The sequence below is a fragment of the Ziziphus jujuba genome, chromosome 6 (assembly GCF_031755915.1).
Source record: "Ziziphus jujuba cultivar Dongzao chromosome 6, ASM3175591v1".
Lineage (NCBI taxonomy): Eukaryota > Viridiplantae > Streptophyta > Magnoliopsida > Rosales > Rhamnaceae > Ziziphus > Ziziphus jujuba.
Window position 1 is genome coordinate 16,708,988 of NC_083384.1, and position 13,614 is coordinate 16,722,601.

The 13,614-nt window shown below is 28.7% G+C and overlaps 1 protein-coding gene across 1 annotated transcript; it reads left to right on the forward strand.

Annotated features, from left to right (window-relative positions):
* Positions 1–3,848: 3,848 nt before the first annotated feature.
* LOC125419151 (expansin-like B1) lies at positions 3,849–5,391 on the forward strand. The gene is made up of 4 exons (XM_048464512.2): positions 3,849–4,051; positions 4,254–4,360; positions 4,652–4,963; positions 5,062–5,391. The coding sequence occupies exons 1-4, from the start codon at positions 3,916–3,918 to the stop codon at positions 5,257–5,259; spliced, it is 753 nt and encodes a 250-aa protein (XP_048320469.1). The 5' UTR covers positions 3,849–3,915; the 3' UTR covers positions 5,260–5,391.
* Positions 5,392–13,614: the final 8,223 nt, after the last annotated feature.

Here is a 13,614-nt window from a genome sequence, read left to right on the forward strand (position 1 = left end):
CTTTTATGGTTGTATCCAAATATATATAAAATCTATTTTTATTTGGACATAAAAAAATATAATATCATAAATAATCTATTTTTACATATATAAATATGGTTATATGAAAATTAATAAAGATATCTTATTATTTTAACATAAAAAATATAATATCATAAATAATAACTATTAAACATGATAAAATAAGATTTATATTCAGAATAATTTATTTGACCTTATTTTATTTATCAGTTAATATATATTTTATTATTATATTAGAATATTATATACTTGATTGAAGAAGTATAAGATTATATTATTATAGTCACGAAATTATGTATGAGATTATATTAATCAAAAAGTGTACATTATTATAGTCACCAAATTTTTGGAAATATTAATGATATATCAATTTATAAAATGACATATAGTAACTTTTTGAAATATATTTAAAATAAATAAAATATTTATTTTTATTTTATTTACCAAATAAGTCAAATACATTTGACTAAATATAACTAAGTGACACATTTCGGTTATTTCGGTTTTTGAAATATTTATGCCTACCATTGATTATAAGGAAATTAATTATTTACAAAGAATCAAAAAATTTATTTGAATTTAAATTTGATTTCATAGATGGAAAATATTATATAAATACATTTAAATTTGAATTAAATTATATAAATATATTGTAATTTGCATTTGAATTCAAAATCTCTAAATAGAAAATATTATACAAATATATTTTAGTTTGAATTAAATTATATAAATATATCTAAATTCGAATTTGAATTTGAATTCCATATATGGGAAAAATTAGTTAGGAAATTATTTTTTAATCTAATTTCTATATATAATTTAAAAATATGTTTATAAGATAAATAATAATATTAATAATAAAAATAATAATAATAACAAATAATTAAATTATATTATGAGTATATAGTAGATAAAAATTAATTATTTGCCTATGGCCAATCCAGTTCTATTGTCCATGATATGTAAACTAATTTTCTCTCTTCTATTTTTTAGGAGTATTTTGATAACATATTATTGGAAAAATATTTGGTTTACCATATTGATTGTATCCGGTTCAAACATTATATATTATTGATAAAAAATTTGGACTGAAGTTTAGAGAATATTATATATATATTTATATATATATATATATATATATATATATATATATATATATATATATATATATGTGTATATGTATATAAATATATAATTATTAAAGTTTAGAATACTAAACGAACAATATAATTGCTGAGAGCAAACTACATATATGGATTTTCATTTTTTGACTAATCATTTATATTACAAAAATGATTATTTGCAAAGAATTAAAAAATATACTTGAATTTGAATTTAAATTCTATAGGAGGAAGATATTATTTAAATATATTTGAATTTGAATGAAATTATATAAATGCATTTGAATTTAAATTTAAATTCCACAGATGGAAAAAAAACAATTAAATACAGAAACATTTTTGAATCTAAATTTTATGATTGAATAGTATTATATATAAATATCAAATTTTTAGTTCTTAACAAACTTTTATAATATATATTAAAAAAAATATATACAAATATATTTATTATCAATAAAACTTTTAAATAAGTTTTCAAATATAGCCGGACAGAGCTATTTTATCAACCAGATTAATTCTAACAAGACATAATGGACATTAAATTTCATGTCCTAAGATTTTAGGAGGTCACAAACTTTGATGACAAATATGAAATTAGTAGTATTGAAATGGTGTTAACAGATGAGCAGATTTTTTTTTTTTAATTTTCATTACATGTTAGTGATATTATTATTATTATTATTATTATTATTATTATTATTATTATTATTATTATATTATACAATATAATCTATATAATATATAAAAATATAAGAGTCAATACCATGTGTCATTATAATATTCGTTCAAATTCTCTTCAAAATTATTAATAAAAAAATTATAATTTATTGAAAATTATGGCATTATCAAAATAATGTAAAATTCAACTTCCTTATCAAAATATCAATCAGTATCAATAAAGTAACCATTTAAGAGTATGGAATTTTTTGCCTTTAATTATTTGTATCCCAAAAATATATAGTGTTATTATTATAATATTGTATGTCATGTACCTTAATTAGGACAATAATGTTAAAGTGTATAATTATGACAAAACTATAATATTATATTTGTAAAATAATAAGTGTATCTCTATATATAATGTATTTTAAATATTTTTACATATACAGATGTGATTTTATAAAAAAATAATAATAAAAATATCTTTGTATTTGGATACCAAAAAATTACATAAGTAATATAATTTATTTTATTAGTGGAAAACATTTAAGTTATCATTTTCAGGGTATAATTGTTAAACATGGCAGAGTAGAATTTATATTCAAAATAAATTTTTTGATTTTATTTTATTTACCAAATAAGTCAAATACATTTAGCTTTTCATTAATACAGAGAAATTAATTACTTGCAATGAATAAAAAATGAAGAAAGACAATTAAAATAATAAAATAAGATTTATAATCTATAAATTAATATTTTTTAAATTTGTTATAGTTATTTTATTGTAAAATAAAAAATGTTATATATGGTAATTAATAATTAGATTCTATATACTAATACATATACATATATGGTTATGTAATAAATAGAATTTCAATATCAAAATGTATAGATTTCAATAATAAAATTGATATTCTTCTTTAATCTTAAAATATATATGTAACCATAAATAAATTATCTTATTAAGTAAAAAAGTTTTCATTGGGCAAATAATAATAATAAATATAATTATATTATATTATGAGTATTTAATATAGGAAAATTAATTATTGCCAGTGAATAAAAAAATATATTTGAATTTAAATTTAAATTCTATAGATAAAAAATATTACATAAATACATTTAAATTTGAATTTAAATTTCATAGATGAAAAAATTAGACATGTAAAAACTTTTGAATTTGAATTCTATAATTAAATAGTATTATATATAGAGGCCAAACTTTTCATTCTTGACAAACTTTTATAATATAGATGAAAAAAAAATTAAGATTCAAATATATATATTAACAATAAAACTTTTAAATAATTTTTCAAATATGGACGAACAAGTTGATTTTATCAACCAGATCAACGCTAACAAAACGCAGTGGATGTTCAAATTTCGAATCTTGTAACTTTAGGAGATTTCAAGCTTTATTGTTGAAATAATTTTAATGGATGAACAATTTTTTTCCTTAAATTTTTGTTACACGATATTATTATTATTATTATTATTATTATTTGTTTCAGTATATTTAATATCTATTTATCTTTAATTTGTTGATTCAAATTATTTTAAATTATTTTTTATAACAAATAAAACATATAATATAATTTAAAGTTTTGATAGTATGTAATATATGATAATATCAAAACTTGAATATTATTATTTATGATATTATATATATTATATATAAAAATAAAATAAGATAGTTAGTAAAATTTTTTTCCAATATATTATTATTAGATTTGAATATAATTAATTCAAATAGATTATTTTTAAAATTATTTATTATGATTACACATGTTGTCTAGTTATTGCTATTATTATTTTCTTTTTTCTTCATTTTAAAAAAATTAAAAAAATCATGAAATGATCTTAAAGGATCAATAAGGAGACCCTACGCATACACATCATCAATCTATTCCATAAACTTGAGCATCCCCTTTGTACCCCCTACTATCAAGTGGAAGAAAAAGGTGGCTAGTAACACCTACCCTGCCTCCAAATCAACTATAAATATAGGATGCTTGAATTCTTTGCTCTCACAACCTCCCCATTTCTCTTTACTCTTTTAGCTCAGATTTCTTTGTCTACCTTCCATTTTCTTTTCTTGGAAATACTCGCCAAAATGGGGTTTCCAATGGAAAAACAAATGGTTTTTCTTGGTCTTGTGGTTCTCTTTCCTTTACTTTGTACCTCTGATAACACCTTTACAAGCTCCAGAGCCACCTATTATGGTAGCCCTGAGGCATACGGAACTCCAGGTATGAAAAAAAAAAAAAAAATTAACTTATCACACTTTTTCTGTTCATTTTAGTGCACAATTAACATTTTTGACCCAAGTGCTTTTTCAACTTGGGCAAAAAGTACAACATTTGCTTTACATAGCAATAGAAGTACTACTTCATAGTTGCTCATAATATTACAAATACACAATTAAGCGAAAGTGATGTTGATTTTGTTTAGGTGGTGCCTGTGGGTATGGAGGATATGGAAAGACTGTCAATTTTGGCAATGTTGCTGGAGTTTCTAGGCTCTACAGGAATGGATCTGGCTGTGGTGCTTGTTATCAGGTGTGCTTCAATTAGTTTAGTATGTTATAAAAGAAATTTCTCACTATGAATTATATATGGTGGGGCAAATATATGCTTAAAGGGAATTCCAACAAAACTATATAACAATAATTCATAATATCCCAAAAAGAGCATAAACCCACGGACTTGAAGTGGCTTTCAATACTCAAAGTTCAAATCATATTGCTACTAATAATTAACTATATATTAAAGTAGATATATAATTTAACTTTATCTTCAAAAACTCGTTTTTTAACTTTTGTTTACCTTTTATTTTTTAACAATTTTCAGGTTAAGTGCACAGATACTGAATATTGCAGTGATGATGGGGTGAACGTAGTGGTGACTGACGCTGCTGAAGGAGACAGAACAGATTTCGTTCTCAGCACAAGAGCCTACACAAAGTTGGCAAAGCCAAACTTGGCCATGGAGATGTTTGATTATGGTGCTGTTGATATCGAATACAGAAGGATCTCTTGCAAGTACTCTGGTTACAATCTCATGATCAAGGTCCATGAGCAAAGTAGATATCCACAATACTTGGCCATAGTCATTCTATACGTAGCAGGACAAAATGACTTAACAGCAGTCGAGTTGTGGCAGGTAATCTTTTCGGTTATGCTTTGTTTACATAGTTGAAATTCGATACAATTTGAACAAAAAATATTGATGGGGGTTTAATGATGTTGTTTTTGGTTCAGGAGGGTTTGAAGGAATGGAACCCTATGAGAAGAGCCTCTGGGGCAGTATTTGACTACGCCAACCCACCATCAGGTTCTATAAACTTGAGGTTCCAACTGAGTGGAAATGCTGGCTATACCTGGGTCCAATCCAACAATGCCATCCCTGGTTGTTGGAAAGCTGGTGCTGTCTATGATTCATCCATTAAGCTTGCTTAGATGGAGTTTAGTGTGTGTGCAAGTATATATATATATATATTTACACACCATGTTTTCAGTTGCTTTGTGTTTGGTGTAATGATATATAGTGTGGCAGAGTAGGGTGCAGTTCCTCTGCTTTCTCTGCTCAATAAATAATTAGATCTGTACTTTCATATAGTAACGAAACATGAATAAAATAAGTTTCAAATTTATGGATCTTTGATTATTAATGTATGTAAAATATTTGAGCAATTTTTTTTAGTTCATGAATTTCTAAACAACTTGAAAAGTAAGTAAGAATGCATATATATAAATATATAATTTGTACTATATTACACTTGTTCATTTTAAACTACACAGTAACTTATATATATAATTTGTGCTATATTATACTCATTCATTTTAAATTACACAGTAACTCTCTAGATTCTGTATCATAACATTTCTACTGAGCTCCCTCAAGCGCATGTTCTATTATCAATAATAAATTCACATATGAGTTCAATATAATCTATGCAATAGGGTTCGGTATAAGCTTGTTTTTCCTTAAAAAATATAAAGGTTGGGAATGAACCTATGAAGGATGTGTGAAAACAGTCAATTAATATATATCAGAATCTAATGGCTAAAAATATTCTTCCAGTAAGCAAATAAAACATTGTAGATCACTCACAAAATCCTGTTTCCTCACATTTTCCACCCTAAAACAAAAGCCACAAACAACAATAGCGAAATAAATAATTTACAATTAATAAGTAAACAAACAACTAAATAAATGAATATAATAATAATAATAATAATCAGTATTGTCCATGGACTTTCAAGAATTGGTAACAAGGATAAACTAAAGCATTTTCATTGCTAAATGTCATTCCATCAATTTTAGCATGGGTTATCCAATAACAAATACTAAAAAAATAAAAAAATAAAATTACTAGTTGTCAACATTAATAAATGATTACAGTGAGAATTACATGTCAAATGATAATTTAAATGTCTAATTTTGAAGATTTTCGAATAAAAAATGATAAAATTAAATATTCCACTTAAAATTTGATACATCAGATGGGTATCGATTAGCGATCATATATAGCAAGACTTAAAAAATAATATTCTTAAATTATAAATTTTCTTATCTTATGATACGGTTCACTGATTACTAATTAAGATTAAGGGCAAATTTCATTTAAACTTTTTCAATTTTATCATAATTTTATTTAAATTAAAATTTTTGGAAAATCATTATTAACTTTCTTTGTCATTCTTTTAACTTAATTTATACCGTTAAAAGTTAAAGGAATGTTAAAAATAAACATTATATGCTTGAATAATATTGTAAAAAATTTAATGATGACATTTGATTATTAATATTAACTATTAAAATCTGATAGATGAGATCTAAATGATTTCAAAAGCATAAGTTTAATCATAATTATGTCAAAATTGAGGAGGTTAAATAAAATTTTTCTATAAAATTAAAAGTATAACTATTAAGCACGTATTGGGTTTAGAGAATGCTTATTTTATTAAGATAGAATCAGCTATTCATGGAAATTATAAAAACAAATTAAAAAAAATTATCCTAATTATATGTTTGGTAACATTATTGAATTATATTCAATAATTAGCCACGATAAATAGTTTAACAATTTTCAAAATTTAGACAAAATTGATAAAATGTCAGCTTTTAGATTTATTTATGTATTTTTAATATACAATAGATCATCTAAATTTATATATGATAAGGACATATTTAAAGTTTATTTATATTAAAATATGGAAATAAGAATTGTGAGGTTTTAATTGTCAATTCTTTAAAATGAAGTTTATCAATTTTTTAAAAATATTTATTCTTTAAAAATTTTTTAAAAGGCATTATGTTTTTCAAATAATAGTAATTCTTTAATTTAAAAATATATCAAATAAAAAAAAACTATTGTAGTGAAATAAATATTTTATATATATTTATTTTGCATATCAAATATGATTTAATAAATGGTTATGAGGTGTATGTACTTTATTATTATTTTAGAATTTAATGCCAAAATATAAAAATTTAGCACCCCATCTGAGGCACCAAATGGAAGAATCATATTAAAATTTAGCAACAACATGCTCAAAGAGTATTCCATTTAAGATGCTCTTATGCCCATCGCGATTTAGAGAAAGGATTTAGGTAATTCATAATGCACACAATTCCATTGGGTAATTTTTACTATCACCCACCCTCTTTCTCTTTTTCTAGTTTCCTTCTTGCTCCAACATTAGTGAAATTTATGTCCTCTATATGTTAGTGCTATCAAACATGAACAATTAAATATATACCATTGCAGTACTATAAATCATGGATCTATACACAATCATAATTGTATTATATGATATATTAATCTTTAAACACAGCTATTTATTTATCAGATCCTTTAAATCTACTTGCAAAACAAAACACTAAAGTAGTGCCTAATTGACACACTTCTCTCTAACCTTTTTCCCTCAGGATTTCACCAAATAGATACCATAGATGCTTCAAAACCCTAATCTACATTATATGTATCATATATTATCACTAGTGACTTATTCCCCAAATTTTTATCTATAGATATATGTAAAATAATTAATAAAACAATAATAGTAATAGTAATAATAATAATAATAATATATAATATATAATAAATAATAATAAAACAGGGAATAAGTCAATTGGACTTCTGGAGAGAACAGATCTTTCAATCCAATGGGATAATTGAAGTATTATAGAAAGTGTGTATCCAAAGACTGTACTAAAAGAGGTCAATAAACAAGACAATTCCATTACTAGTATAAACAAACCCTATAAATGAGTCACATGCTTATGGCTAGTCCATACAAAATATAATAGTATCCCACTTGGACTACATAATCATCACAAATAATAACAAACTCACTTATTACAGAATCTCCCAAATCAAAATACCATTTCATCTAAGCATATAGTATATATACTGATAGGGCATAACAATATACCAAACTAGGCAGTAGGGATTCTCTCAATAAATCTCTCAAAACTAGACACCATTTTAACTAAGCACTTTGTATGCCATAGATTCGGTCTAGGTAATAGAAATTTATCTTACCACATGCAACTCCCCAGCACACAATACTAGTTCATCTGAACACATTATGTATCGATAGGATACAAAAATATACCCAAATTAGATAGTAAGAACTCACCATGACACCAGTGGATCAACATACACATATACTCAGAGACTAAAGTCTCATACACACCTGCTAGAATAAGGACCAACAATATGTGTAATAAACATCACATTATAATGATCCACATACGTACATGTATTGCTCAAAAGATAATACTCAATCATACACTACATACAACATGGATATTATTGTAGATTACAAGACTCCCACTAAGCTATAGCAATCTCAACTGCTATACACCCATACAAAGATGTATGCTCCACAAACAAGACTATAGGCTAGTGATGCGAATCCGCCCGAACCCATACAATCGACAACCCGCTGGGGTGCCGATCCATTACGGATGAAGGTGGGACCGATCACTAGAGCCCTAGCCAAGAAGTTCAAGGACAATCTTGCTATCTTTATACGAGGAATAAGTCATAGTCAAGAGGAGTTGGCCATATCTAAAGAACCAAGGCCTGTTTTACTTATACAAGCAATAGAAGCCAAAACGGGCCCGGGTGACGGTTTTGGTACATTTTTGGAGTCCGGCAAGCATGAAATGGTTCCAATGCTTTATGGGTTCAATACATATGCCTAAAAGGTCATGGAATCAAGTTAAAGCAGCCTCAAATGCAATCAAAAAGGGCTTATACGGACAGCATCAACAATTTGGCCGAATTTGCTGTATTGCTTGCTGGCTTTACTGTATTTTACTGTATTAGCCTTTTCTTATTTTTCCAAGCATGGGCAACGTGTGGGACTTCATATTCAGCTTATTTGGCATCCTAAAAAGAATCTAGAAGCTGATTTGAAGCTCAAAGAGGTCAAAGATTGATCAAAGTCAACTTGATCAAAAGGCTAGCATTTTTAGTTTCCTAATTTGTTTTTACTTTTTGTTTTAGGAAACTACCATTACTTTTTGGCTTTTATTTATTTATTTTCTGGACAAATAACTTTAGGAAGGTTTTTATTTTATTCTTTCCATTGTAAATTAATTAATTCCTAATTTAATATAAAGGAATTAATTAATCAAACTTAGATTAGGAAAGGAAGTATAGTTTCGGCCAACTAGGTTTCTTTATGTGTGGTGGCCGGTTTTTTTTTTATTTTTAGGGTTTTATTTCGTGGCTTTGTAGCCTATTTAACAGCTTATTTTTCAATATTAAGGGAACTTTGATTTGACTAAAAAAATACTTGTGAGATTAATTATCTCTTTGTTCTTTGAGAACACCTAAAACACCATTAGAGAATTGGTTGTTTTAGCTTGACTTATCAATAGGTTTTCCATCCCCTATTGTGGCGTCTACATTATACCAAGGTTTCTAACCACAGGTTGGTTAGGGTTGAGGTCCATTCCATTAGAACTTGAACTTAATTAAAGATTCGGGCTAATATAATACGGGTTTGGGAGCAGGTCGTCTTAGGTTCGTATCAGCTAGTCTTTATTAAAGGGTCTGCTGCCATGCTATAACAGGCATGTACACAACAAAATGAGACTCTCATCGAGATGATATCGCTGTGGAATTACCACAAAATAACATTATAGTTCATGTAACAAAAGTGTATCCAAAAGCTTGTATCATAGTTTCAAAACACGCTATATACCCTACCACTATAATCAATGAAGTTATAAGTATTTATCCAACACTGATTCATAAAATAGCTTCTACTACTATGATAAATAACATTCCTATGTTAAAAAGAAAAAAATTAAACATCTTTATAGCCATTATAATTAGCTTATTGAACCTCACTGCATCAAAGTAGGGTGAGCTAACCTTAAAACAAAAATTGTTGTTCCATAGTACACATAACTGGGACTACTCAAGCATTTACAAGAACAAGCACATAACATAAATAATATCCAATAGTGTGCAATCATGAGTTAACAACAAACTGCTAATGGAAAAGAATACTGGACTATTATTATTATTCTCTTTTATCATTCTATTATGCTTAAGACACATATCCCTAGAGAGTTTATTACCAATACCATAGATGTCATATTAGGAAAATATTTTACATAATAAACTTAACATAATCTTATCAATAGAAGCTATAACTAAGACAATTACAAAACACAATTAGCCTTATCTTGAAAAATCTTTGGTTCTAGTACCAATGAAACCTCTTTAAGATCTTTCATATAAAAATGGCTATACAACAACAGTTTTGTCTTAGTCAATAAGTCAATATCAAAGGAACTTAACAGTATATTTTCAACATACAATACCATATATATCAAATTGCTCCCATTGACCCTCAAATATAAATTAACAACATTTTTCTTAAAATTATTTTAGGTAATAACTTCATCCAAAAATTAAGATACCACTGCCATAAGACTTACTTAAGATCATTAGTAGACATCTTAAGATTATAAAACAAATTTTCATTTCCCACTACTTGGAAGCCAATTGGTTGGACCATATTTATACACATTTAAATACAAAACTTCCATTTAAGAAAGCAATTCTAACATTCATATAATACAACTCCAAATCAAAATTAGCCACAATTGCCTTAATGATTCTAAAAGAATCTTTTGTGGATACATGAGAGAACTTCTCTTTATAGTTAATTTCTTCTTTTTGGCTAAACTTTTTGGTAACAAGTATAACTTATACTTATTCACGTGACCATTGGAATCTCTCTTAATCTTATAGATCCATTTGTACATAATAGGATTGCTACCTTCAGGTAACTAAATCAAGATAAGATATCGAACTATTTATTTGCTTCCTTATAAGTGACTAGATCTAATTTATCATTTATATTAAACTTAATTCCTGCAAATAAACCTTATAGTCATCAAGTATAATACATTTTCGAACCCTTTGTGACTAGGGTTGACCAAACGGGTCTCATGTTGATGTTTTATTATAGTTGGAGTTTCATATTCACCAAGGTACCATGGCAAAGTACTTATCAACATGAGTTTATAGACTAGTCGTATGTTAAAATCAGAGTTAAGAATAGAATGTTATAGTCAAAACAATTTTAAGAGTATTTTACTCATTTACTTATTTGGTCCCATATTTAAATGTTGCATTATTTTATTATTAAATTACTATTTTTTGGATAAATTAAAACCCACAACCGGTCTTATAGTATGCATTCTATATTATATATTATTTTAGTATTTATTGTATTTTATTTTAATAATATTTTATTATCTTTTGTCTTTTGCTTGTATATATTTATTTTATATTATTCCATCTTTTATCAGCATCTTCTTCTTCCCCGATGACCCATGGAGAAAAAGAAAAGAAAAGAAAGCTACGTGTCACGGGCCTAACTTTTTCAATACTTCCGTGCGGCACTTAGCACCTCCCTTGCTAAGTAAGCCTTGCTCACAAGCTAACACAATGCGGAAGCTAAGAGTAGGAGAGTAGGAAGTTGGAGAGTTTGAGAGAATGTAGAGAATACTTGTATTGCTAGAATTCTTAGATATGTTACAAATGAGTGTCCAACCCTTTATATAGAGGGCTTGGCATGTAGGAAGGTTCTAGATATGTATACATGTCACCTATCTAGTTAGGGTTCTAGATTATTCTAGGGTTATGTACAAGATATTTACATGGAGTATTCTAGAGAGATTCCAATCTACATTAGTCTAGGTTTCTCTTGAATCTTCTAGAATATTCCGGGCTTCTCTAGGATCTTCATGGAGAGTGTAGAGTCTTCCAGTTAAACCTCAAGGGTTTTACTCCTTTTTCACGGGACATGACACTCTCCCCCACCTAAACTCGCGACGCCCTCATTGCGCCTTCTTCCTTGCCCGCCGAATGCGATCTTTGAGTTGCCGTTTTGTATCTTTGTGCTCCCCACTTACTTCACCATCCGGCAGATCCTTCTCGTTCACCAAGTATTTGGTGTGGTTGGGCATGCCTCTACGTTGACCGACTCGATCCGTAGGTGTGGCCTTCACATTCTTGTCGGGTGAAGTCGCTATCTCCATGGGTGCCCTTCTTGACTTACCTTCCTTTGGGGCTTCCTTGCCCCCGTTCCCTATAATGGGAAGTGGCCTTTCATAGGGTCTTGTTACCCCCTTATGCTCCTTATGTAGAGTTTTGGATTGCCAGACTAAGTCCCCTTCCTTAACCTCTACATGTTTTCTCTTATTGTCTCCACGACTTGAAGCCAATGCACACAAGCTCCCTTGTTCCAACTCCTTTGGCACATCTTGTACCTTAGGAGATGTCTTGGCATGGCTCAGGGCATCCTTGCTAAGCTCTTGGGCAGCAACCAGGTTGATTTTCTCCTCCTTCTCAACCTGCAGTGCCGACAAAACTTTAGCCTCCTGCTTGCTAGCTTGTTCCGTAGGCACCATGCACGTCGTTCCCCCATCCATGATGCATAACTTGTTAGTAAATGGGAGTGGGAAAGCCTTTACTTGGTTGAAGAATTCCATGCCAAGGACAACCTTGTAGTCATCCATGGACACAACCGTTAGGTTCAATTGGCCATCCCAGTCTCCGATGGTGGTTTTCACACCTCTAGCAACTCCCTGGAGCGGCTTTGCGTCTGAATTCACCGCCTTTACGGAGCCCCTTTCTTTGGTTGCCTCGATCCCAAGCCTTTGTGCCTCCTCCACCGATAGGAAATTATGTGAGGCACCTGTGTCCACCAACGCCTTGGTGGGTACTCCATTGAGTTTTGCCTCCACGAACATTAGGCCATTCTTCTTTGTCTCCTTAGGAGCAGCCTTGATAGCATTCAACAATTGTAAGAAACCTATACTAGTTCCTTCCTCTTGCTTCTCCTCGTATTGGGTAGTCATGGCATTCAAAGCCTTCCTCTTCGGACAATCCCTAACCCAATGCAGTCCATCACATAAGAAACAAGAGTTTTTAGATTTGGAAGCATCCTTACCTTCCCTAGGCGGCTTCCATTTTAAGCTTTTTGGCTTATGTGCACTTTCTTCCCTTTCATCCTCTTTGATCCTACTAGGTTCTCCCCCACCTTTTCCATGGTTTTCTTTCCATTCCTTTGGCTTTAGAGAGTCTCTTTGGTTGGAGTAGTCAATGAAGCCTTCGGCATATGCAATGGCACTAGCCAAATCTTGTACTCCACGCCTCTTCAACTCTGTCTTGGCCCAAGGTTGTAGACCATCCATGAAGTAGAAAAGGGAGTCTTTGTCCGATAGGTCCGGGATCTCCAACACCAAGTTGGTGAACTCCTTGATGTATT

Excerpts from the sequence above, each read along its gene's own strand:
- LOC125419151 (XM_048464512.2), top strand. The coding sequence starts at position 3,916 with ATGGGGTTTCCAATGGAAAAACAAATGGTTTTTCTTGGTCTTGTGGTT. Across the intron at positions 4,052-4,253 it reads TGAGGCATACGGAACTCCAG|GTGGTGCCTGTGGGTATGGA; the intron begins GTATGAAAAAAA and ends GATTTTGTTTAG. Across the intron at positions 4,361-4,651 it reads GCTGTGGTGCTTGTTATCAG|GTTAAGTGCACAGATACTGA; the intron begins GTGTGCTTCAAT and ends AACAATTTTCAG.